This window comes from Triplophysa dalaica, chromosome 23 (genome assembly GCF_015846415.1).
Source record: "Triplophysa dalaica isolate WHDGS20190420 chromosome 23, ASM1584641v1, whole genome shotgun sequence".
Lineage (NCBI taxonomy): Eukaryota > Metazoa > Chordata > Actinopteri > Cypriniformes > Nemacheilidae > Triplophysa > Triplophysa dalaica.
The window spans coordinates 9,275,727-9,299,371 of NC_079564.1; the positions used below are offsets into that span (position 1 = coordinate 9,275,727).

The 23,645-nt window shown below is 37.2% G+C and overlaps 1 protein-coding gene across 1 annotated transcript in view; it reads left to right on the forward strand.

Annotated features, from left to right (window-relative positions):
• Positions 1-23,425, forward strand: part of pou6f2 (POU class 6 homeobox 2) — an 85,820-nt gene extending 62,395 nt beyond the window's left edge. Inside the window, exons 5-9 of the mRNA XM_056738830.1 lie at positions 3,126-3,263; positions 10,605-10,814; positions 13,596-13,752; positions 15,802-15,970; positions 22,849-23,425. Coding sequence (XP_056594808.1) covers positions 3,126-3,263; positions 10,605-10,814; positions 13,596-13,752; positions 15,802-15,970; positions 22,849-23,347 — 1,173 coding nt within the window. The 3' untranslated portion in view covers positions 23,348-23,425. The remainder of the gene's footprint in view (positions 1-3,125; positions 3,264-10,604; positions 10,815-13,595; positions 13,753-15,801; positions 15,971-22,848) is intronic.
• The last annotated feature ends 220 nt before the right edge of the window (positions 23,426-23,645 follow it).

Sequence of the window (23,645 nt, forward strand, 5' to 3'; positions counted from 1 at the left end):
AATATCCTGTGGAAGTGGCATCTCACCGCTGACGTGGCGTACAGATCAATCATGTGAAAAATCTCCTGACAAATGATAGAAGAAGCCAAAATGTCCTCAAGTCTCCGAGAGCTTTTATCACTCACAATTGCCACGTGTTTGAGGCATAGACGAGCTAAAATCGTTGCCCTTAACGTTCCAGGTCGGTGATATTATCAACTGGCACTTGACTTTTGCAGAAGGACAAAGAAAACGACGGCAACAAAGAGGCGATTTCTGTGATTAGTGCTAAAAAAATGGATGACTTTCAGTCCAGCGGACGCGGTATCAATCTCAGCCAATTTTGGGCCACCAACATGAAATATGATTTCATAAGACAAATGCGATGTCATTCTTAATGTGCTTAACCTTTTCTGTCAATGAAAAAGTATTGATCGCTCGGTGGTATTTTCTCATCATTTGATTTCAGAGAGCCTGGTAATATATGATGGTGTGATAAGATGAAAGATGAATGGCAGCTGAATGCTCTCACTTTAACAAAGCTGAACGGCCTCCGCTGAGAGCTGGGTGGGGGGGTCACAGACGGGGGGACACAGGAAATGGGAGACGAGGGTTGCCTGAAATTAGTTTGATGCTGTTGTATACTTTCGGTTTAAGGAGTAGTCTTCCCGAAATTGAAAAGTGGGTTTTATCATGTTCTCATCCTCAATGTTGTAAATCCTCAATGCCGGGACTAAAGGTGCTGTGTGTAATTTTTTGGAGGATCTATTGGCAGAAACGCAATCCCGTATGAATAATTATGTCGTCAGAGGTGTATAAAGACCTAACATAATACAGAGTTATGTTTTTATGACCTTAGAATGAGCTATTTCTATCTACAGAATAGATCCCCTTACATGTAATTCGTTATGTTGTTTCTACAGAAGCCCTAAAGGACAAACTGCTCTACAGAACATGTTTCATAAATACGCTATCTCCTTCGGGAAAGAAGCGATAACGTGACGACATCTAAGTTCTGTGTCAGCCACCGTAGTGTTTTGAAAGCGAGAGGGGTGGAGTGAACCGTTGGTTGCAGTTCGCAAATTCACAGCTAGATGCCGCTACATTTCATTCACTGGATCTTTATATCACAATGGCGTCACATTTTGTCATTGCACACCTGCAAACTCTCATTCTGTCAACATCTCAGTGGTTTCGGGATTATACGCGGTGACTCGTAGCTGAGGCAAAGTCAGAACTCATCAAAAAGAATAACAATTTGGTTTGAGAAATAATTCACTGCCGTTGACTGCCATTAGGATAGTGTGTTTTCTTTGACTCCCCCTGTCTGCTGTCAACGCGCCTGTTCTCCTCTGTCTGCTCACAGCGCTGTTTCCATTACTGCCTCATTGTGATGAGTAATTGGGGAGTCTGTGTGCAGTCCTGCGTGAGCTCTTGATCTACTTAAAGAACCTAATTCTGCAGCCCTGCATCAAATAAGCACTGCATTCTCATCGCTTATTAGGAAGTTAGCTTGATTTATTCACCTGTGTGCGTGTGTGTGTGTGTCTTTAAAACACTGGCAATGCACTCCAGGAGAATAGAAATTGACCGCAGAGGGTTAACAGAGACTTGCTATCTTTAACTCTTAACCTATGTGTACTGCTTGAGACTTTGAGAGAAAGTCATAAATCACTTAAACTTATATATTTATATATAAGAAAAATATATTTGAAAAAATAAAGACAAATATTTTATAATAAATTAATATTTTACATAAGTTTTACATCTCAGCAGTTCTTATAATGAGGGTGTTTAGATTAGCATTTAATGTGATTATTTTTATTTGTAGTCTTGTGGACAATTAATTTGTTTTGAAAATCTTTCATTTAAGGCAATGCACTTTGAAGGATAGAAATCAACCCCAGGGATTAAAGTCCCGGTGAAATTAAAAATGACGATTCCTATTTTTTCATGAAATATTGCAGCGTTTATTGTAAATATCTTAACAATGTGGGTCATTCTTTTTCTCAAGTCATGTGCCCTCATAATCTTCAGGTAAACCTGAAAATGCACTTCTGTATTCTAGCGGCTTGGGCGGAGCATCCGTTAAACTCCTCCTTTCATCTGTCAGTTCCATTTCAAAATGCAATGGCTGTTTTTATACATCCAATCAAATCGCAGTGAAACTACAAGCAACGCCCCCTATTTTTACTCATTCAGAATTCTGTTTTACTCGGAAATAGGTCAGAATCTGGTTCACATGTACTTTAACAGAAACTGGTTGCATTTTTAACTCTTAACTTTTAACGAGTTTATGCTTACAGAAAAAAAGAAGAGAAAAGTAATAGAAACTATTTTATTTTTAGTAGAAGTAGTAGCCAATACATTTATCTCATGTAAATTCAACTTTTATTAAGGATGTTTAGAGTAGCTATTAAAATATTACTATAAATTTACTAGTGTAAATTTGTTTTTGTAATATTCTGTTAAAAAAAAAAACTTACTCAACAACTGTCTCGTTAGGCCGACCTTAGCAAGCCCTCTTATAGATGGTTTTAAAAGCAATAACATTATCAAACGTTAATGCGCATTGTGTTCCAAACTTATCTTCCAGTACAGATCCGCAAATAATTGTCACTGCAGGTTATTTCAGAAAACAAGCAACAAAAAAATAGTATATTACATTAGTTAGCAAGTTAAAAGCATATCTAGCCGAAGATCCCTTCCTTGCCTAAATGTAAATGCGACAAAGTTAGATGACCCATTCATTGTTTATTTAATAAAATTAACATACAATAAGAATAAACCAATACAAGTATTATACAATAAAATATTAATATAAATTAATATGAATATACATTTAATTGTTATATTATTGGGAACTAGCAACGTCAGGCGCGTGCTTCAGATGAAACCGTCTATACTATTTGTTTATTTAATAATTATTGAACATATTTCTTTAAAGATTACAGTCATTCTTCTGATTGGCATACCGTAGACAGACATACTTTAATGTACTTTAATATCTGTTCCTTACTGGTGCATTTATGGCTTTTTAGTTTTTCTAGGGTGTCAATTTTTATGTTCAGAAGTATTTAATGTATAAATAAAGTCTTGTTGTATACGTAATTCATTAGTTTGTTATTCTGTGTGCTCTTTCTCAGCTTAACCCTCTGGCCAGTCAGGCAGCGGTTGCCGCGGCAGCAGCGATGGGCTCAATCGCCGGGTCACAGGTGTTTGGTAATGCCCTCTCCAGCCTGCAGGGCGTTACAGGGCAACTGGTCACCAATGCACAAGGACAGGTACGTACAGCACACACACTCACCTTATTTAATTAAAAGACAGCATCAAGCTGAAAAACACACTTTATACATTAATCACAAGAGATCACATTTTAAAACTCAACATTAACAAGTAGGAGCTTGATGTTACAAAGAAAACGAAATCCAAACAAGTCTTTAATGATGACCTCCGCTGCTCATCCTTGGCCGTGTTAGTGCGAGTCGGAGAGGGGCGCTGCGTTTTGATTGGACAACAGCGTGGGGTAAAACGCTGACCTTGTCATATTTACTGGGCCGGTTGTAGAATTGTTCCATCAGTGGCCCGGAGGCTTGAACGATGAGGCTTGTCAGAGCGGAGCCCTATCTAATGAATCATCTTATCGCAGGTGCACACCGCTCCCATATTAAAGGAAAGATTGTATAGCCAATGTGCCCTTTTACACTACAAGCGGCATTATTTACCTTAACCCTTGTCTCATTCCCCCTTCTAGTGACACTTCCTGTTCTCTAATATGATGGAAAGTGTTGTTTGAGAAAGTGCACACTATGGGCCTGTTTATCTATCCCATCAGCCCTCAGCGAGAGATGTGAATATTTTGCTTTACATGCAATAATGTGTATTTGGGGCAGTAACTTCTGTGATCTGATTTCTGTACTTGTCTTTTCGTAAATTGAATACATAGAAACATACAATAACAATATTTTGAACCTGATTAAAAATGTATACATTGGCCTTTTATGAAAGACAACTTTAAAGACAGAGAAATGTTTAGAAATACATTGACATTCATATCGTTTTTTTGTTTGTTGTGTCAGACTATCTCATGTAATTTATAGAAAACCTGAAAAATCATTTTAGTACAAAATGACAATTGTCAGAACTCATGCAGGATTCAGCGCACATGAAATAACTTTTACATTCAGAACATTGTGCTTTTATGTGTATGATACACTGTCACTCACATCAGTTTTCTAAGGGTGCATGCGCTCGTGTATGGTTGACGTTACCTAACAAACTGGTATGTCCTCGTCTATACTGAAGGTGCCTGCAGGGTGTGACTGGACGTATCGGCGCGGTGATGCCGTTGATGGGATGCGTTGTGCGTTTGTAGTGTCGTGGCGGCTGACACTGGCTGACATAATCAGGTCACTGAGACGGTCAAAGCCCAGGGCTGCAGACTCTGCTCCTGACCTTATTACCAACACGCATTATTCAGTTCGAGCCCGCTAAAACTCCCACCACCCTTTTGAGTCTCACCCCCTCCCTTGTTTTGCTTTTAACATTAAGATGATACTAATACAGGCCCCGGACGTGGCCAGAGGAGCAGCAGATGATGCCTTGGAATGAAGCAGGGGATGGAAGGGGAAACAAGGAGATGAAGCAATGCATTAGATGAGAGAAAAGAAGACCCTGTTGGCCTCGTAGTAGATTACTGAAATAACACAAATGTGGCTTTTGCTTTGAGCTCAAGCTAAAAGTAGGAGAATTTCCCTCAGCTAAAGCATACAATGTCTCATAAAGTGTGTTGGGCAAGAATGTGGTGTTCAAAACTATGCTAAGAGATCATTTTGCAACTTAAATCTGTTGCCTTGTTTTGTCTAATGGCTTACATTTGCCTGTATTATTTATATAATTTGACCAATTATTCTGTTTTTTTTTTAAATGACTTTAGCGTGATGGGTAATCGTAGGAAACACATAGGGTTTATCCTGCTTTTTAAGTACGTGACAGGGTCTCACAAAAAAAACTAAAACTGCCCCCTGTCGTCCACTCTCTCCTCTAGTCATTTGTCTCTAAGATGGAAAAGAAACACTTTTTGCTTATAGGCTCCAGTGAGTGGGAAGATCACAGGGTTTCAGCAGAATGACCTGACCAGTCACCACTGGGACAAATGACGGATAGCAGGGGTCAAATTCCCCGTTCTTTTAACCCTCAAGGTGTTTTTTGTCATTTACTCTATGAAACTAAAAAAATATATAGAAAATATAATAAATAAAAATAAATACACTATTAAAATGACCAATCTTTAAACTGTAATTATATAAGTCTATATACAGCCTATATACTGTACATATACGTGCAGTACGTTTAGGATCACTTATTTATACCTTAATTATATTTTTCTAGATTGTTGAATAATAATACATAATCAGTTAAACAATAATGTGATAACATTACAGTATGTTGTGAATAAAGAAAACTAAAACAAATCAAAACTATTTTATATATTAGTTTCGTCAGGTCTCACGCGACGAAGCTCTCCTATTGGCCGCCTTTTCTTCTTTAGTCAAAGTCAAACCCTATGTGTTTACTCACAATTAGCCATACAGTAAGCTTATACGTTTTAAGATCACAAAATAGACTTTAGTCGGGTGATCTTGAACTTTTGACTGTCAGTTTATATAGCCACGTGATCATTATAATTAACTGTAATATTTTACCTAATTGTTAGAATTCCTTTACACCATCAACGTGATATGAAATTGTTGAAAACCATCTTTTTACTGTACCTAGCAACTCACAATGGGGTACACAAATCTGGCTGTAAAAAACTGGAAACATGCAAGTTAAGAATCTGTCTCTGCTGATTCAACTCTTAAAAATGTGTCCTTAAGCACTCAGATTTATAACTAATATTAAACTATAGTTAGACCAGAAAACAGTTAGGATGTTTCTTATGTTGCATATTCATTTATTTTTTTACAAAGAATGTGTCATGTTATCATGTAAAACAGTTTATAAATGTTAAGCCTTGACTGGGTAAAAAATGCTTTAAACTAGCGTTGTTTAACAATTTAAATAATCATATATTTCCCTATTAATCACCCAACATTCACATTTGTTATAATACTTTCATAATAAATCTCCACATTTATGTAAAAACAACATAAAGACATTACATTTCTATGTATTTATGTTTTTTAATGTTATCTTTTTACTACATACTGTGAATGAAAGCCAGTGTCAGTGGATTAAAGCAAAAAATAATCCACCGTCAGGTTGAATGTACTTTACACAGGACTGCATCAAAAGACGCTTTCTCTATGACCATCTATGATCTGTGTTTCTAACACAGCGATGGATGTTAGAACTTTGGGATTCTCTCTCAATATGTGTCCCCATCCTATTCCCCTCCAAACAGCGGGCAGTAGGGCAGAAAATGGGCAGGGATATTGCCTGGCGGCCATGGCTAACGCTGAAGATTGGCCTGGCTGGAGGAAGAGATGACATCCCTTGGAATCGCTGGCAGTATAATCCTAATGAGTTCTGCTCAAAGAAGGAGAAACACAGAGAGAGAGAGAGAGAGAGAGAGAGAGAAGCATGATGGGAGATAAAAAGAGTAAACACATAGAAAAGATGTGTGTCACAACAAACACACACTATAGAGGAGCAAGAGAAAGTCAAATATTGTATAAAAACATAAGACAACGGTTACAGACTGATGTTTTACGCAATATATGGACCTCTAAGAATTTATTTCATGATAATCCTTTTATCTCCTGCCGTTTCGGACAGGTGTTCCTCATGCGGATAAAATACATGATCAGATTTAAAAGCGTAACGCAGGCTCGGTTGATAGTGTTGGGAATATTGTTTACATCCAACATGATCCGGTTCACATATGTTTGACACACTGATACCAAATCAGAAGATTTACGTGGAACATTTTAACTCCGTATGTCATCCAATGATAGACGTGGGGTTCAATCTGATTTGTCGAGTCATTTTTACACCAGCTTACTGTTGCTACCTTTATATCTTACCAAATGCAATTTTTACATTGAGGTAATGCAGTTTCAGGGGTAGACAATGTCTGATATGCCACAGTAAGGTCAGTCATACAATCTCAAAACTACTAAGAGATTTGTAGGCCTGATTGTATACATATATACTGATAGTAGTCATTTAGTCATCATGACATCAGATTGGACCTTATCTTTTGTCTTCCAAAATAAATGATTTATCTAAACCTTAAAACATTCATTAAAATCCACTGCATTTGCATACATCTGCGTCAGCTATTGATGCAAACCATATTAAACCTAATTTGTGCTTCTAAGTTAACTCAGTTTATTTTTTGCCAACTTTGCATGTCACCGCTCTTCTAATATGCGTTTAATGCAGTTTCAGATGTGAAGAACCGCTCCGCTGTGCCACAGTGAGGCGGTGCCATTCGGAGCGGCCGGGGACAGTATGTAGCTGTCAGCTCTTGTGCTGTATTATTGCTCGTGTTAAAGCAGCCACTTAGTCCAATGAGAGTGAATAATTGAGCGGAACAAGCTCTCCGACAAGCCGGCATGCAAATGCCACGTCGGGGGACACGAGCGCCACACCGCACAATAAAATATGCTAAGTGGCAGCAGAGAGGGCCGCGGAGGATTGAGAGGGAGCGATAAAGAGCGACAGAGGAAGGGAGAGAGAGAGAGATAAATTATCTGTCGCTTAATGCGAAGCAACGCAACCAAATGAGCCGTGCCGAGGATGAATTACACGTAGTCAGCACTCCTTTTTCCGCCGCTCCATCGCCATTATGTCAGAGAGCGTCGAGAGGAGAGAACAGAAGCGGTCAGAGATTATACAGATGCGGTGCTTGTTAGCTCAGCTGGGGGTCCGCCGGCAGGCACGGCTAAATTATACACGATAGATCAATTGTGCTTTTTCAGGCTAGGTGGCATATCAAGTGTGTGTGTGCAGGATGACACACTTGTAAACATAAGAGATAAAAAGGTTAAGACATGCGCTGATTGTTTGTAGTTGTTTTTACACGAATTCAGGTCTTTTTTGGAGTTGGGTGTGACTTAAAGGGACAGTTCACCCGAAAACGAAAGTTCTGGCATTAATAACTTACCCTTTAGTTTTTCCAAAACTGTATAAAATCATTTGTTGTGTTGAATGCAAAAGAAGATATTTTGAAGAATGTAAGAAACAAAACAGTTCTGGGGCACCACGACTCCCAAAGTTTTTTCCCTACTATGGTAGTCAATAGTGCCCCAGAACAGTTTGGTTACAAACATAATTTTAATGATCTTTCCTTGTGTTCAAAAGAGCTATAAAGTTTACACAGGTTTGGAACAACTTGACGGTGAGCAAATGATGAAATTATGATTTTATTTTGGGGAACTGTTGCTTTACACTTAAATTTCTCACTTGAGCACTAATCAAGCATCGCGTTAGTTCATGCAGGTCACGTCAGTTTAGATTGCTCCAGCTGGTAGTCTCTGCAGTAACTCACCGGATCCCCCCCTCCATCCCCAACTTCACCTCATTTACTAAATAAACTCTGCGGTTCAGTGATCATGCGTTTGTGTATCACATGCATGTATATCATGGTTCTGTTCCATACCCAGGGGGGTTTCGACTCTCTGATCTCCCCGCCCCGTCCAGGAATCGTGCCGGACGAGCGCATGGAGTCGGCCCAGAACAGAACCATAACCCCAATACCAAATAGATGCATTTCTATTCAATAAAATCTGTTTTCAAACGTAAGTGGTCCTGACTGAATAAGGCTTGCGGTGTCCACATTTACGCATTTGGCAGACACTTTTATCCAAAGCGACTTACATTGCATTTTACTATACATTTGTTTCTAAGTATGACCAATCCCTGGGATCGAACACATGATCTTGGCGTTGCTAACGCCGTGCACTTACCACCGAGCTACACAAAACCTGCAGTACACTTGCTTAATCAAGGATGTGATAGATATTTAATATTCATTGTATAAATAGAACATAAATCAAGAATTAAACAACAGATTTATATTCAGGTCAACCTGACAAGTATTTGAATATAAGGGGTCCTTTTGCCAAAGCTCTGACTTCGAAGTTAACATGAAATTCAAGTTTTTTTACAGTATACTTTTCATAACTTTTCTTATTTAAATATTTATCTTTTCATTTTTTTTGTCCTTTAACTAATAGACAAAGTAGAGAGTTTGGAAGGAATTGTGTTGAAGATGAGGAACAAAACTGTATGACTTTCTTTCCTCTGCAGAACACATAAGATATTTTGAAGAATGTTGATATGGAAACAACATTAAACCCATTGACTTTCATTGTGTGGACTCAAAACCACAGAGACATTTCTCAAAATATCTTCTTTTGTTTTCCACAAAGGAAATTCATATGCAGGTTTTGAACCACATGAGGGTGAATAAATGTTAATTCTGGGACTGCTATCCCTTTAAGACAAACCGTTGTTTTTGTGTGCATCAGTATATTGGGTTGTTGTTGTGCATGCATGGCTCATTGAAGCCATGGCCTTGAGACGTAAAGAGGGTTACAGCCTCTGAACTGTGACAACTGGAGAACAGATTGGGGTGTGCAGGAGGCCAGAGCAAAGGATTGTGGTGAAAGATGTCCCTTATGGACCTTCCCACCTGACTAAGATCCACACTGTCTGTGTGTGTGTGTGTGTGTTAGCTGATGGACGAGTGGTTAAGAGGCTACGTTAATAACTCCAGCCCTTCTCTGCATTTTACACACACATTTTTCCTCTGGTCTTATGATAGATAATACAGTCAGTGGTGTGCACCAGTACACATGAAGGTACTCTGTGTCTGACCTTTACAAAGGAGGAGAGAGAGCACACAGTGTGCATGTGTATGTTTCCGGCTTTGTGGGTCAGTGCAAGTGTTAATGTAACTGTGTGTGTCTTTCAAGCCTCTCTAAAAAATAAAAAGGTTATACAGTCTAACTTGTCCTCCCTGTACTAAGTAGCCCTCTATTCGGTAATCCAATGGCTTTGATACTTCAACACTGATGAGGTCCTGAGAGGTAACTTCTTTAGTTTGTCTGTTCGTGCGGTACAAACATGCTGAGTTTGACCAAATGTCCATCGTGTTCAGGTTCAGAGAGGAAAATAAGATGGAAACATCATCTGCCTAAAACAACAGCAGCGCTACTGATATTAAGCTTTAGAAAACCTCACAGGTCAAATAACACTTTTGTTTCTAAAAATTGATTTTGGAAAAACATGTTTCTACTCCAAATCTCGCTGTTTTATCAGGAAATGTAAAAACACTGTACTTTAAACATGATTGAATAGCATGTTGTCAAAGTTGACAAGCATGTTTTAATACTTTTTAATGCTTAGATACATACAAAACCAAGTGACACACGTCAAGGTTGACCAATCACGAAATATGAAGATACAAGGTTTCAGAAGGACATCAGCGAAATGCAGTTGTGGACGACTAAACTTGTTTAAAACCACGGATATTTTTTTTACGTTAGTTTCTAATGTTATTGTTCTACTGTATAGATTTTGCTGTTAAATTATTCACGGACAGTAGAGAACATGTTTTTTATGCTATGAGAATAACTCAACCTGAATTTTATTTCTTTGTCCCCTCTTTTTAGATTATTGGGACCATCCCTCTGATGCCAAATTCTGTGGGACCTTCCAGCCAATCAGGGGGTGGTACTCCCTCGCTGCAGGTTCAGCCAATCACACCACAGCTGCTGACCAATGCGCAGGGCCAGATTATAGCCACTGTGATTGGCAACCAGATCCTGCCAGTAATCAACACCCAGGGAATCACACTGTCACCTATTAAACCTGGACAACAGGTCAGAACACAGATTGTGTTTATATAAAATAGTATTTTTTTCTGTTGTGTATTGGTGTGAATTATGTTTTATATTAGACGTTATGTGGCGGTTATTTACATACATACTATATGTAATATACTCCCTAATAATCTTAAACTTTGTTTGACTACAAAAACAGTATGGCATAAAACAACAAACAATTGTGAATCAATGTCTGCTGTGACATCATACAATCGTTAAGTCTGGAAAGTGCCTACAAATTGATTAGAAAGCTTAAATCCACAAGAACATCTCCAAAATTCTTGGAATACTTGGAAACTACAGTGTTGTAATGTTGCTTAAAATACATGTTGTAAAATGCCAAAAATAGTTTGATGTTCCACTAGATGTTCTCAAATGACAAAAAAATGACAAAATATTATTCACATATCGTTCACGTATTATAAAACTGATATTCCCATCCTCCTTAAGACATTTTAAACCCACACAACAATATTTACATTAACTTTATTTCTTTTACCTTTAACATGACAGGTTTGGAGGTTAACAGATTACTTTATAAATTAAAGCTTAATATTCTCTTGTCACGCTGTGTACACAACTTTTTTCACTTCCGTTACTGATACAGGTAGTTTTCCACATTTGAAAAAGTCACATGTATGCGTTTCTATTAGAATATACTTTATTAATGTCTATTATGTGTTGTTAATAAAAACTTGCTTAGGCATCATTGCTTAGATAATGAGGCCCTTTTTTGCAGAAATGTCAATAAAAGTTTTTAATTCTTGCTTTTAAACATGTCATACATTCTTAAAAATAAAGTTGCTTTCGAAAGGTTGGCGATGCCATAGAATAACCTTTTTTGTCTAAACGCTTCCGTTAAAACGTTAACATCCAAAGAACCTTTCTGTTTCACAAAAGGTTCTTTGAGGCAAAAATCGTTCTTCAGATATCAAAAAGAGAAGAAAGAGAAGGTTCTTTAAAGACCCTTCGACTAAATGGTTCTTTGTGGAACCAAAACTGGTTCTTCTATGGCATTGCTATGTGGAACCTTTTAAACACCTTTATTTTTGAGAGTGTACCTTGTTTTTAATAAATACAAACATATCTTGATGCAAGTGTTTTTAAGAACATCATGTTTAACATCTCCAGTGCTGATGTGTGACATTTAAAGCAGCAATGTGTCATATACAATGATATGTAACTTAACTTTCCTACAAGCAAAAACAATGATACAATAAAATAAAATAAAATAAAGGCAAAAATACAGTGTAACCAGTGAAACTAACAATAGTACAAAATCGCACAGATCATGCACACATGCGTATATCTAACATCCCACTCCATTATCTACAACTGCCAGCTATAAAAGCATCTATAGGTCAACTTCATTTCTTTAATAGCAGTTATCTGTCATATTTACTTTGCACCTTTGATCACGGGCATAAACGCGGTAATCCATTTGTAATAATGTTTATGGATTTGTCTTCGGTTCAAATTGACTCCTGAACAATTGCACACGGCGATAATTCACGGCTGTCATACACCGTGATGGCAGAGAGATCCACCAAAGCTCGGCAATTCTCACAGAATCGTCGACATTTCTGACAGTGTGTGTAAAACTACTGACACCTCTCACCATCCAAAGGAAAAACACACTCGCACAAACACAGAGAAAGAATTAATAGTGCAAGACAACAGCAGAGAGAAGCCAACCCACTTTGAGACAGATGAGTAGGCTTCATTCTTTAACACTGCAGATGTCTCAGATTTTGTCACTCAATGGTGCATAAAACATGAAAATTAATGGTGCCACATTCATGCCACATTGCCCAAAATAATTGCAGCCCCATGATTTTGATTTCTGGGCTCGGTAAACGGGTGTGTTTTTGCTTTCATGTTAAAGTTTCTGCGCATAATAGCCGAGTGCTGTCTATCTGTCGTATCTTTCTTGCATCTGAAAGTTCAGACACTTGTGCTCAATGGGAAATTGTGTGAAGAAACACAAGCAAATAACCAAACTTCAATAATCACACTCAGCAGCTGAAATGTTGTGCTTATCTTTTGTCTCCCGAACTTGAAACAATGCAGGCCGTGATCTGTGTTCATTCTGTTTTTTTATTTTATAGAGAGCTTTCAAAGCAACAACAAACAAACATGCGCATGCAGGCTTTTGTGGCCCAGACTTCACTTCCGGTACACGTCCGCAAAGAATAGAGTGACTCTAAATGATTTCTTATTACAAACAAAAGAAATAACAAGTAAATTACATTAGCGAGCAAGTGAAACGTATGTCTAGCCAGTATTATTTTGGGTTACCACCAGTAGAAGATCCATTATTTGACAAAACTAAAATGCATCAAAGTTACATATCCCATTCATTGCTTATTAGATTAAATGAACATTCAATACAATTCAACAAATTGTTTAATACAATTATTATGCAATCAAATATAAATATAAATTAAATTAAATAAAATGTATTAGTTATATTATAGCCACTAGCCAAACTGATAAACAAACACGGTCCGAAAGTTAACTTTGTGCATCCTCTATGAAACGTCTATATATCTTTATTATTATATTTAATGGGTTTCTAAATAACGGATCCATTAGATGTGAAATAAAAATGATTTGTTTGCCCAATGCTACAGTACATTTTGCTTTTTCAAAATTGTTCTGTATCGCCGTAATCTTTTATTTTATTTTATTTTTATGAAATATTAATAAGAGAATAGTAACTAAAGTGCTAATACTTAGTATGTATATAAAACTTTGTGTGTTTGCGTCTTTCTGCAGCTGCCAAAGGCCTCTCAGACCCCACAGGCTCCTCCTGTGTCCCAGCCGAATCTGCTCCGCATGCCCCACAGTCAGAGTCCACTCCGCCAGGCATCTTCCTCCTCCTCAACATCATCATCTTCCTCCTCGGCTCTCAGCGTCGGCCAGCTAGTCAGCAGTGAGTGTCCGCTGTATTTCATTCTCGGTATTTCACAGCACAGATCTTGAAGCATGTCCGTACAGTGAAAGCCAAGCCTAAAGACTTTCATCGTAAAACATTCTTAATACAATGAAGAACGTAAATCACAGATCTGTCTTTACCGCACATAAACTGAGGACAAAGCAGTTGTGTCAATAATAAAGTTGGCCGTGATTTTAAGTTTTCATACAAGACCTGCGAATTTCTAATGGCTGGACCCAAAGATGGACGAAGAGGTTTTTTTCTGCTCAAGAATTTTCATTCTGGCTTTAAAAGGTTTTTATTTGATTCCGTCATATAGCTGACCAAACTATAGACCTAATGGCCCTCCAGAACCAGCACATATAAATCACTCCCTCCTGCCTGTCAGAGGCACGCCGGCCCTTTTAAAAACTGTTTTACTTAGATAAATTCTCATTTGTCACAGCCAATTGCCCTAAAACCATTTCAACAGCATCTGCAATGGAGTTTGAATTCAATAAACAGGAAGTTACCATTGATCAACAACGTGGACCAACCGATGAACTGTTTCTTTCTTTCTTTTTCCCTTTTCGGTTTTGTTTCTTTCAAAACATACATAAAACCATTGCATTCTCTATTCATTTCATCAGTTTACCGCTCTGCCACAGCTCTCCATGCCAGATTGTGTTTGTCGTGATGTCCTTGGCTAACGCTAATTCTACAGAACATGTTTTGAATGGAAGAAAAAAAATGTACTGACCTCAACAGCCACAAAAGAATAATCGCTCAGTTCAGTGGGGATATACGACATATTTTTCAAGGACCATATGCACTTCTTAAATCTGGTTTGGACTTATATTTTAGTTTAAAAAAGTTAGTGTTGACTTGCAGTGTTTGGTTGGAAAGAACGTGTATAGAAAACGTCCATGGCTGTTATTTTGGGTTAAATTTAAAAAGTTCTACTCAGTAAAAAGTTTGGTAGGTAACCTAAAAAATATATATTGTGATTCAATTCAAACATATTTTTTTAATTTGACTGAATAAAGCTTCTACTACATGTAAAGGATCCTTAGGGAACAACTGTACGTCACTACTTTTCTTTTAAAATACTTTTAACCGCAGTAAAGACCGATATTTTTACAGCCTATTTGTTAGTGACACTCATTCAGTTGGTCATTGTTTGTTTATGTCAGTTCTTGGTGCATTAGCTTAGCCTAACACATGGAACATTTCATATTAAATATGTATTTGTAAAAGTTGAACTTACCACATTTATGTTAGTAATAGACGTTAACTAATGTTAAAAAATTCACACAATCTTTCTTATGTGCTTAAAATTCTGATTCACTGTGAAAACGTCATGATCTGGTTTGCATATGGGCAACGACAGGGTGCCGCTTCAATACATTTTCACCTTAAACACAGATGGATTATTTTAATAATTCATTCATTATGACTGCCATGCATTATTCATCCAGCTAAACTTTTCATACCTAAGCAAGATCCAAAGCCACCTGGCTAAAAATATAATATCACATTTTATTAGCTTAAATGCACTGCAAAATAAGGAAAACCAGAGTGCAGGTTAGACTGTAGATCCTGTTTAAGTGAATTCAGATGCTAAAATAGAGTTAAATTACATTCAAATTGAAAATCCGCATCTTTGTCTATTTACGCTTTTTAAGAAGGAATACAGAATAAAATAGATACGCAATTTGTCTGGAATCTCTTCACTGTCACTGTAAATTACTCAGAAGAGTCTGTTTGAGAAGTTTATTAGCTTTCAATTCATTGGTGATTTAATCTCTTTCACACTTTTTACCAGACATATTTAAAGCATAATAATGTCAGAAAGATGTTAGAGAATAATTGAGGAATAATAGATGAATAGAAAATATCTTAAAATCGCTTCATTGCTTATATTCTGATCTGTGTTCAAGCTCAAGTACTATATCATGTCATCATACTTCATAGAAATGTAAAATTTTGAAAATGCATTAAAATGTATTGAAGGTAATAAAACCATGTGAATGGAGAGTAGCAGCTTTGTTCTTTTGTGTTGCACAGATCCACAGAATGCCCCCAGCGAAGTGGACGGTGTAAACCTGGAGGAGATCCGAGAATTCGCCAAAGCGTTTAAAATCCGCCGGCTGTCTCTGGGTCTGACTCAGACACAGGTGGGACAAGCCCTCAGCGCAACTGAAGGCCCCGCCTACAGCCAGTCTGCCATCTGCAGGTATGGAGGTCTAACCACATGTCTGTTAATATCTATATTAAAACATGTAGACATAGAATGTGAAGATTTGCTAGGTGTCCGCTGAACAAATTATTTAATGCATTTATATTAAGGATAATATTAGCGCAGTATCACACAACCAGGAATGCTGTTTGGGATTTTCCAGAATAATCCGAGTTAGTAGCCACATGTTTATGATTCCAAAAATGTATTTTTTGGTACTATATTTTGCATACTGATATTTGAACAACAGCATTATTGTGAGTGTGATATTGTTTTTTACAATAGTTACAATAGTCGTGCACAATAACTTAAAAACCTTAAAAGGTATATTTCGAGCCTTATATAACCTCACCTTGTCTAATGTTACACCACAAGCAAAGTAGTCTACTTTGCACATAAATGCCACACGGTTTCCATACAACTTTGTGTATTTATATTTATATAATCACAAATAATTAAGACGATAAGATATTTTTAATGAAGTTAAGACACATCGTATTTTTCCAGTCTATGCCCATCTCCACTCATCTCTGGTCCCTCTCTATGAGAAGAGTTAGTTACTTATGTAAAATACATCAGTTGTGGTATTACAAGAAGCACTTAAAGCACTTAATAATTTCTAAGGGCCATGTTTTCACATGACATTTAACTGAAGGGTGCTTGACAGGGCTAGACTTTTAATAAAAACATTGTGTTCTGCAGTGCAACAACCACATGGATTCGGTCATAAACTGGGACATTATGTAGCAGCATTAGCAACTGAAATATTTATCATCATCATCAAGGCACAAATTCTGTTTCTCAGCAGTTACACATTTACACTGCGACACAATTTTCGGCTAAAAAGGGAAGAAAAATGTGTCCATAGTGCATTTAATGTACAGGGTGTGTGAGGTTTTACTTTTACAGAGACTTTGACTTAGACTCACCTAAAGGATTATAAGGAACACCATATTAATGTGTTTGACACCCTTTCGCCTTCAGAACTGCCTTAATTCTACGTGGCATTGATTCAACAAGGTTCTTTAGAAATGTTGGCCCATATTGATGGGAAAGCAACTTGCAGTTGATGGAGATTTGTGGGATGCACGAAGCTCCCCTTCCACCACATCCCAAAGATGCTCTATTGGGATGAGATCTGGTAACTGTGGAGGCCATTTTAGTACAGTGAACTCATTGTCATGTTCAAGAAACCAATTTGAAATGATTCGAGCTTTGTGACATGGTGCATTATCCTGCTGGAAGTAGCCATCAGAGGATGGGTCCATGCTGGTCATAAAGGGTTGGACATGATCAGAAACAGTGCTCAGGTAGGCCGTGGCATTTAAAAGATGCCCAAATGGCACTAAGGGGCCTAAAGTGTGCCAAGAAAACATCCCCCACACCATTACACCACCAACATAATTGCATTAATGAGAAATTGAACAGGTGTTCCTAACAATCCTTTAGGTGAGTGTATAATGCATTTAAAGTATAGAAAATATAATATAATAGATTCATGCATTTTAAAGTGATAGTTCACCCAAAAATAAAAATGATGTCATCATTTACTCACCCTCAGGTTGTTTCAAACCTATATAAATACAAAGAAAGATATTTGTAAGAATGTTAGCAATTCTCAGTTCTGTGACATTATCCACTATCATAGTAGGAAAAAAATACTGTATATTTTGTTGTTCTATTGAACACAAAGTGACATATTTTGAAGAATATATAAACACACGAACGATTCTGGGGCACCTTTGACTACAATTTATTTTTTCCTACTATGGGAGTCAATGAAGTCACAGAATTAAAAATTGCTAACATTCTTCCAAATATCTTTCACTGCGTTTATATAGGTTTGAAACAAAATGAGGGTGAGCAAATGATAAAAAAATTTAACTACCACTTTTAGTTTGAATTAATTCAAAGAATTTTCATTAATACAATATTTTAAAGCAAAAAAAAACATGTCCCCTAAGTGATTCTTACATTAAAACCACATCCTGCTCTGCAACTGTCAACAGTTTTCAGAGTTTCCTGTTTCTGTTCGATTTTAATGCTGTTGAACTGTAAAAGCCGTATTTCTCTCCTGATGAGTCATTTGTGTTTATCTGACATGTCGCCGTCACATGCTTTTGAAAAATTCATCATATCGCCAAGCATCAACCCAACAAAACCTGAAATTGCTCGGCGGATGGAAACAGAAAAAATTCTGGCGAAGCTTCAAACTTGTACTAAAAGTCTTCAAAATCACGCATGAAATATTTACCCGCATGCATTATTTAGATATTTATAGCATACATTAAAAGCCATTCGTTTTTCAAATAAACAGGTGATGGGATGTTCTCTATATGCATTCTTTCTTCTCTCCAGAAAGATTTGTATGACATTGGACATGACAGTGTGCAGAGTGTTCTTGACTTTAAAGGCAGTCTTCACATGCTTTAATTTAGTTACCATCAGCAGAGACAAGAGGGGAAAGAGGTGAATGTGTTTTTTTCCTCGCGAGTGTGGGAGCTCTTGGGGCCCTTGAAGTCTGTGTTCAGTCAAACTCGGCCTGACAGATGTCTCTGTCTTGTCCGATCTTGTTGGAAAAAAGCTTTATTGGTTCGTCTGAACAATCATGAAGGTACATTGTCAAACTGATCACAGACGGAGGTCATTATTAAAGGCCGGAGGATTTAGATGCCTTATGACTGATGTGAAGACTTTGACATGCAATACAATAAAATAGTAACATTTACATTCTGCGTATAATTTATTCTCATAATAATCTCATAATAAACCTTTATTCATCTGCTGATAGATAACGGATAATGAAATACAGTATACTGTCGGTCAAGTCACTATGGAGGATTTATAATCAAATCTTAATCTGGTATAAACATGTTAAATATACTCTCCTTGTTCTCAGTGCACCAAATTCAATTTTCCTCCATTTGCATGGCACGATTCATGGTCCCGGCGCGAGCCCTCTTTTGCATGCAACGCTGCACACAGATGCTCATGAGATGTCATATCATCACGTAATTGCGAGATGGAAATCGCTTTTCCACTTTTAAGCCGCGCGAATTTACAACATTAATCCACACTAAAACACTGGATTCACATCAATGATTCATGTTATAGGCTGCAAAGCTGCCATACGTAATTTGCGCAACAAATTGGGCAGAAGAGCTGCTTAACATGACTGTATGTATATTTAATCATACCTACTCTAAATGCTTTATTTCTGCTGTCCTCCGCAGTCACCTCCAAAACCAGTCGACTGGTTTTAATCCGACATCTATAAACATGTTAGGAAGACATTTTGTAGGGATGAATGGGGTTCTTTGTAACGTTTTTTCTTAATTATTCAGAAAGTTTTTGACAAATTGCAAATTTATGCTATTAAATGTGCTTCATGATAATAGATTTTAAATGTGTTGTGTTGAAAACAATTCAATTTACTCGGACAACACACACAATGTCTTGTTCTTAACTACACACATTTCTGTGTTATTTTACATACATTTTATTTGACATATGACAAAACATAGCTCAAAATCCCTCCGTGGGGAAAACAAGAACAAGATACTTTAACAAAATAAACTTGAGTTAAACTTAATTTAAAGACAGACCAGGGGCAACAGGACAGGACGGGATGAAGACAAACGATCCAGACACAAGGGCATTAAATAGATAGAAATGATAGTGAGTATGTCACGCGGTGCAAACATGCAGCATGGATGCTGCTATTAATGTTCGAGGAATACTCACGCATGCAAACAGACTGAACGTGTAATACGCATGCGTTTGACGTCATCGTTTTTGGAAAACGCCACCTTCAGAGTTTACATATAAACGATAATGCCTTCGTTCTCAAAGACGTGCATTTTGAGACCCGTTTTTCAAAAGTTTACAGTAAACGGCCTCTTAAGGGTCAACTTAGACAAAAAAGATGTTTACATCATATCAAAGCTGAATAAATACGTTTTCCATTGATTTATGGTTTGTTAGGAAAGGACGATATTTGGAAGAGATACAACTGTTTGAAAATCAAGAATCTGAGGGTGCAAAAAATATAATTTTGAGAAAATCCCCTTTAAAGTTTTCGATTGAAGTCCTTAGCATAACATATTACTCCCAACAATAAAGTTTTGATATATTTGGGGTAGGAAAATAACAAAAAATAACGTCATGGAACATGATCTTTCCTTCCTTTACTTGAGATTTTTGGCATAAAAGAAGAACTATAATTTTGAACCATACAATGTATTTTTTGCCATAACTAAAAATGTTCCCTCGGTACTAGACTTTTGTGGTCCAGGGTCACATATTTAGAGCAGTTCAAGCAATAGATCTTTGCTTGGAATTTTACAGCACAGAAGTTTTATTTCTATACATGAAGAGATAAAATGTTATAGGAAGTCCAATCATTTTGTAATATTGCAAGCAATCAAACCCCAAAAATAACATAACTCATAAGTACATTTTAAAGGAGATGAAATAAAGAAAAATTGTAAAAAAAAAATAAGAAGTTCAGCATTAAAAAAATAAAACAATTCTGTAGTGTCTGTAATTCCGTACAAGCAGAACTGCAAAAAGAGTGTTTTTAAATACTACCTTCATCTGTTACTGGTTGAACACGGAGATGTAAAGAGCTAAATTGTGAATAACCATCACTGATACAGTATAGCAAAATATAGTAAGTGGCAAAAATAAAACACAAACTATCAAACAGTACATGATCCACCTGTATTAGCATCATTACATGCCCATTTTGTTTTCTTGTTCAACTCGATGGCAAAATCTTTGACTCGTTGCTCTTGCTCCAATAAAACATGACTTAATAAATAAGTGAGCGTCTCAATATGGCATGACTCGGCTGTTGTTTCCTGCTCAGCTGGATTTAACTGTCACTCAACCCTATGTCGAAAAAACGTCTCTCGTGCGTTTGAGGACCTGAGAGAGCGTGGGCCTTTGCCCCTGCTTCAGGCGCCTTTTCAAATGCCAGTTAAGATTCCATCAAAGGTCTCCTCACAGGAACCTGTCTTGGAGTTCAGGACCAACAGAGACTATGTGTTGTTTTTGAAAGCAGAGGTTCACCTCTCAAGCCCCTCATCCCCATCTCGCTCAGCTGGGCTTTTCTGGGCTGACAGATGTCCATGTGTTAGATAGGTGTGCGGGTCAGAACACACTGAAACATCTCTCCATTAAAGCATGTGTGAGACATCACTACTTTCAGTGGAGGAAAAAGATCAAAGATGTTCGGTATTGATACTCTGTAGCTGGATTGATAACACAGGATTTGGGTCGACGGGTCTCACGTGGTTTTGCTTCACGATCCAGATTTAGCATCGGACCTGAAGCGGGAACTGAACACAGAGCCAAAATTATTTAGTGTAGAAAGGTAACAGAAATGTCCCATAAAATCAAACGTAAAAATGTATGAACCCAACCATAAACAAAATGACTAACAGGACGTACTGTAGAATAAAATGTTTTAATACATAATTTGTTAAAATCGTATTAAGACATCGTTTATTTAAAGGTTATTAATATGTATTTTATTAAAGGTTTATAAATACTTATTTAACAGCAGGAGTTTCTTTCTTGCCTAAAAAATATATAGGTTTATCTTGCAAAGATTTGCATCAATTATAAATGAGCTAATAAAATGATTCAAAAAATATTTCATATTCAATAATTCACTCATGTATGTAACTATGTAATAAACGGGATTATGTACAGCTGTACATTATCTCATTTATATAGACACTGTCCTTCTGAAATCTCCATATTTCTTGATATTTTATATAATTCATAAATCATTATTTTCAGCTTCTATAACCTTTATGTTTGTCACTGGGTTTTACAAATATAAAAACATATTAAAAAGTGCTTGTCAATTTTGAAAATATAGTATTTATTTTTTTTATTTCCTGAAAAAACATCCAAGGTTTGGACGATAGAACAATTTATCTGTCATTTTATTACAAATGAATGAGCACTAAAATGTATGTCAGCAACAAAAATGTTTTAGGTCTTTAAAAGCTTTTTGATATCCCACACATGATTGTTAATATTATAATAAAACATTTATCATTAAATTAAATTATTATTCAGTTTTTCATCAATATCAATAAAATCATTACATCTGCTGCTGTTTGTAACACTATAGACAAAAACAAATCACAAAACATAAACTCTTTCCACAAAACTCTTGTAACAGCATGTGACGTTTTGCAGTGTAAAAACATTTACTGTCATAAATTAGATTCCGCAGTTTTGTTTTTGTGCAGAAAACAAAAGGTATAACTGAATTCTTTTGGTTCAGTGCCACAGCGAGAAGTTAAACAATTACCGTGATTTTCCTTCCCGGAGAGCACAAAAACTTGCAGACATATTCAAAAAGTGAGAATGTATTAGCGTTAAACATTTAATGAGCGTCAGGAAAACTATTCAAATGTGTGTGCATTTAAGTGAATAATTCAGGCCGTTGGTGAATTAATAATGGTTTTAATGTTTTATTGCATGCTTTGACAATATGTATTAAAATCTATGTGAAAATAGAGAATTTTATGTGAGGCTATGTCTGGATTTGACTGTGTAGAACAGTTAGAGAAGAAAAATGCAAGGCAGATAAATTGAAGTCATGCTTGTTTTTGGACCAGCCTGTGGACGTGTCCTCTTGCTTTTATGCCGCTACAGAGAGTCAAAATATAATAAGACATATTTGGCTGTATATCACATTTCCCAGCATGCAATTGCTGATGGAACAAGGAAGTGAGACTCCTAAACTCTCTGTCTCATTGGCGGCTTGAACCAAGAGGCCCGTCCTGAGATAGGAAACCCCTCGCCCAGTCAGGGCACATGAGTAAGCTTGTTCTCTCTCAATTCTCCCCCAGACACACCATCCTGAGAAGCCACTTTTTCCTACCACAGGAAGCCCAAGAGAACACTATAGCTAGCAGTCTGACAGGCAAACTGAATCCTGGCCTTTTATATCCTGCCAGGTTCGAGAAGTTGGACATCACCCCTAAAAGCGCCCAGAAGATTAAGCCCGTGCTGGAGCGCTGGATGGCCGAGGCGGAAGCCCGCCATCGCTCCGGTATGCAGAACCTGACCGAGTTTATCGGCAGCGAGCCCTCCAAAAAGCGCAAGCGGCGGACCTCTTTCACGCCGCAGGCCCTGGAAATCCTCAACAGTCACTTCGAGAAGAATACTCACCCCTCCGGTCAGGAGATGACGGAGATCGCCGAGAAACTAAACTATGATCGCGAGGTGGTGCGGGTGTGGTTCTGCAATAAGAGGCAAGCGTTGAAAAACACTATAAAACGGCTGAAACAACCCGAGCTCGGAGCACCTATGGACCCAATGGTTGACAATATGGAGGAACATCCTTAGCTCTACATGACACGACATATAGACACCATTGATGACACGTCTGGACTTAAAAACTTGGATCATTACTGTCCAATGTATCACCTACTGGATAGACTGTCAACTAAAGCAAAAAGAAATATTGTCAGTGACATCATGAAGCGAGAAACAAAAGCAAAAACCAAAAAAGATTAGAAAAAAAGTTGTATGGGACTGAAAATTAAACAGTACTTGAGGGTTTTCTCAAGGAGAGAGATAAGAACATGGATCATATTTAAATCGAGGATGTTGAAGAAACTACTTACCAAAGTTTGTTGCATCT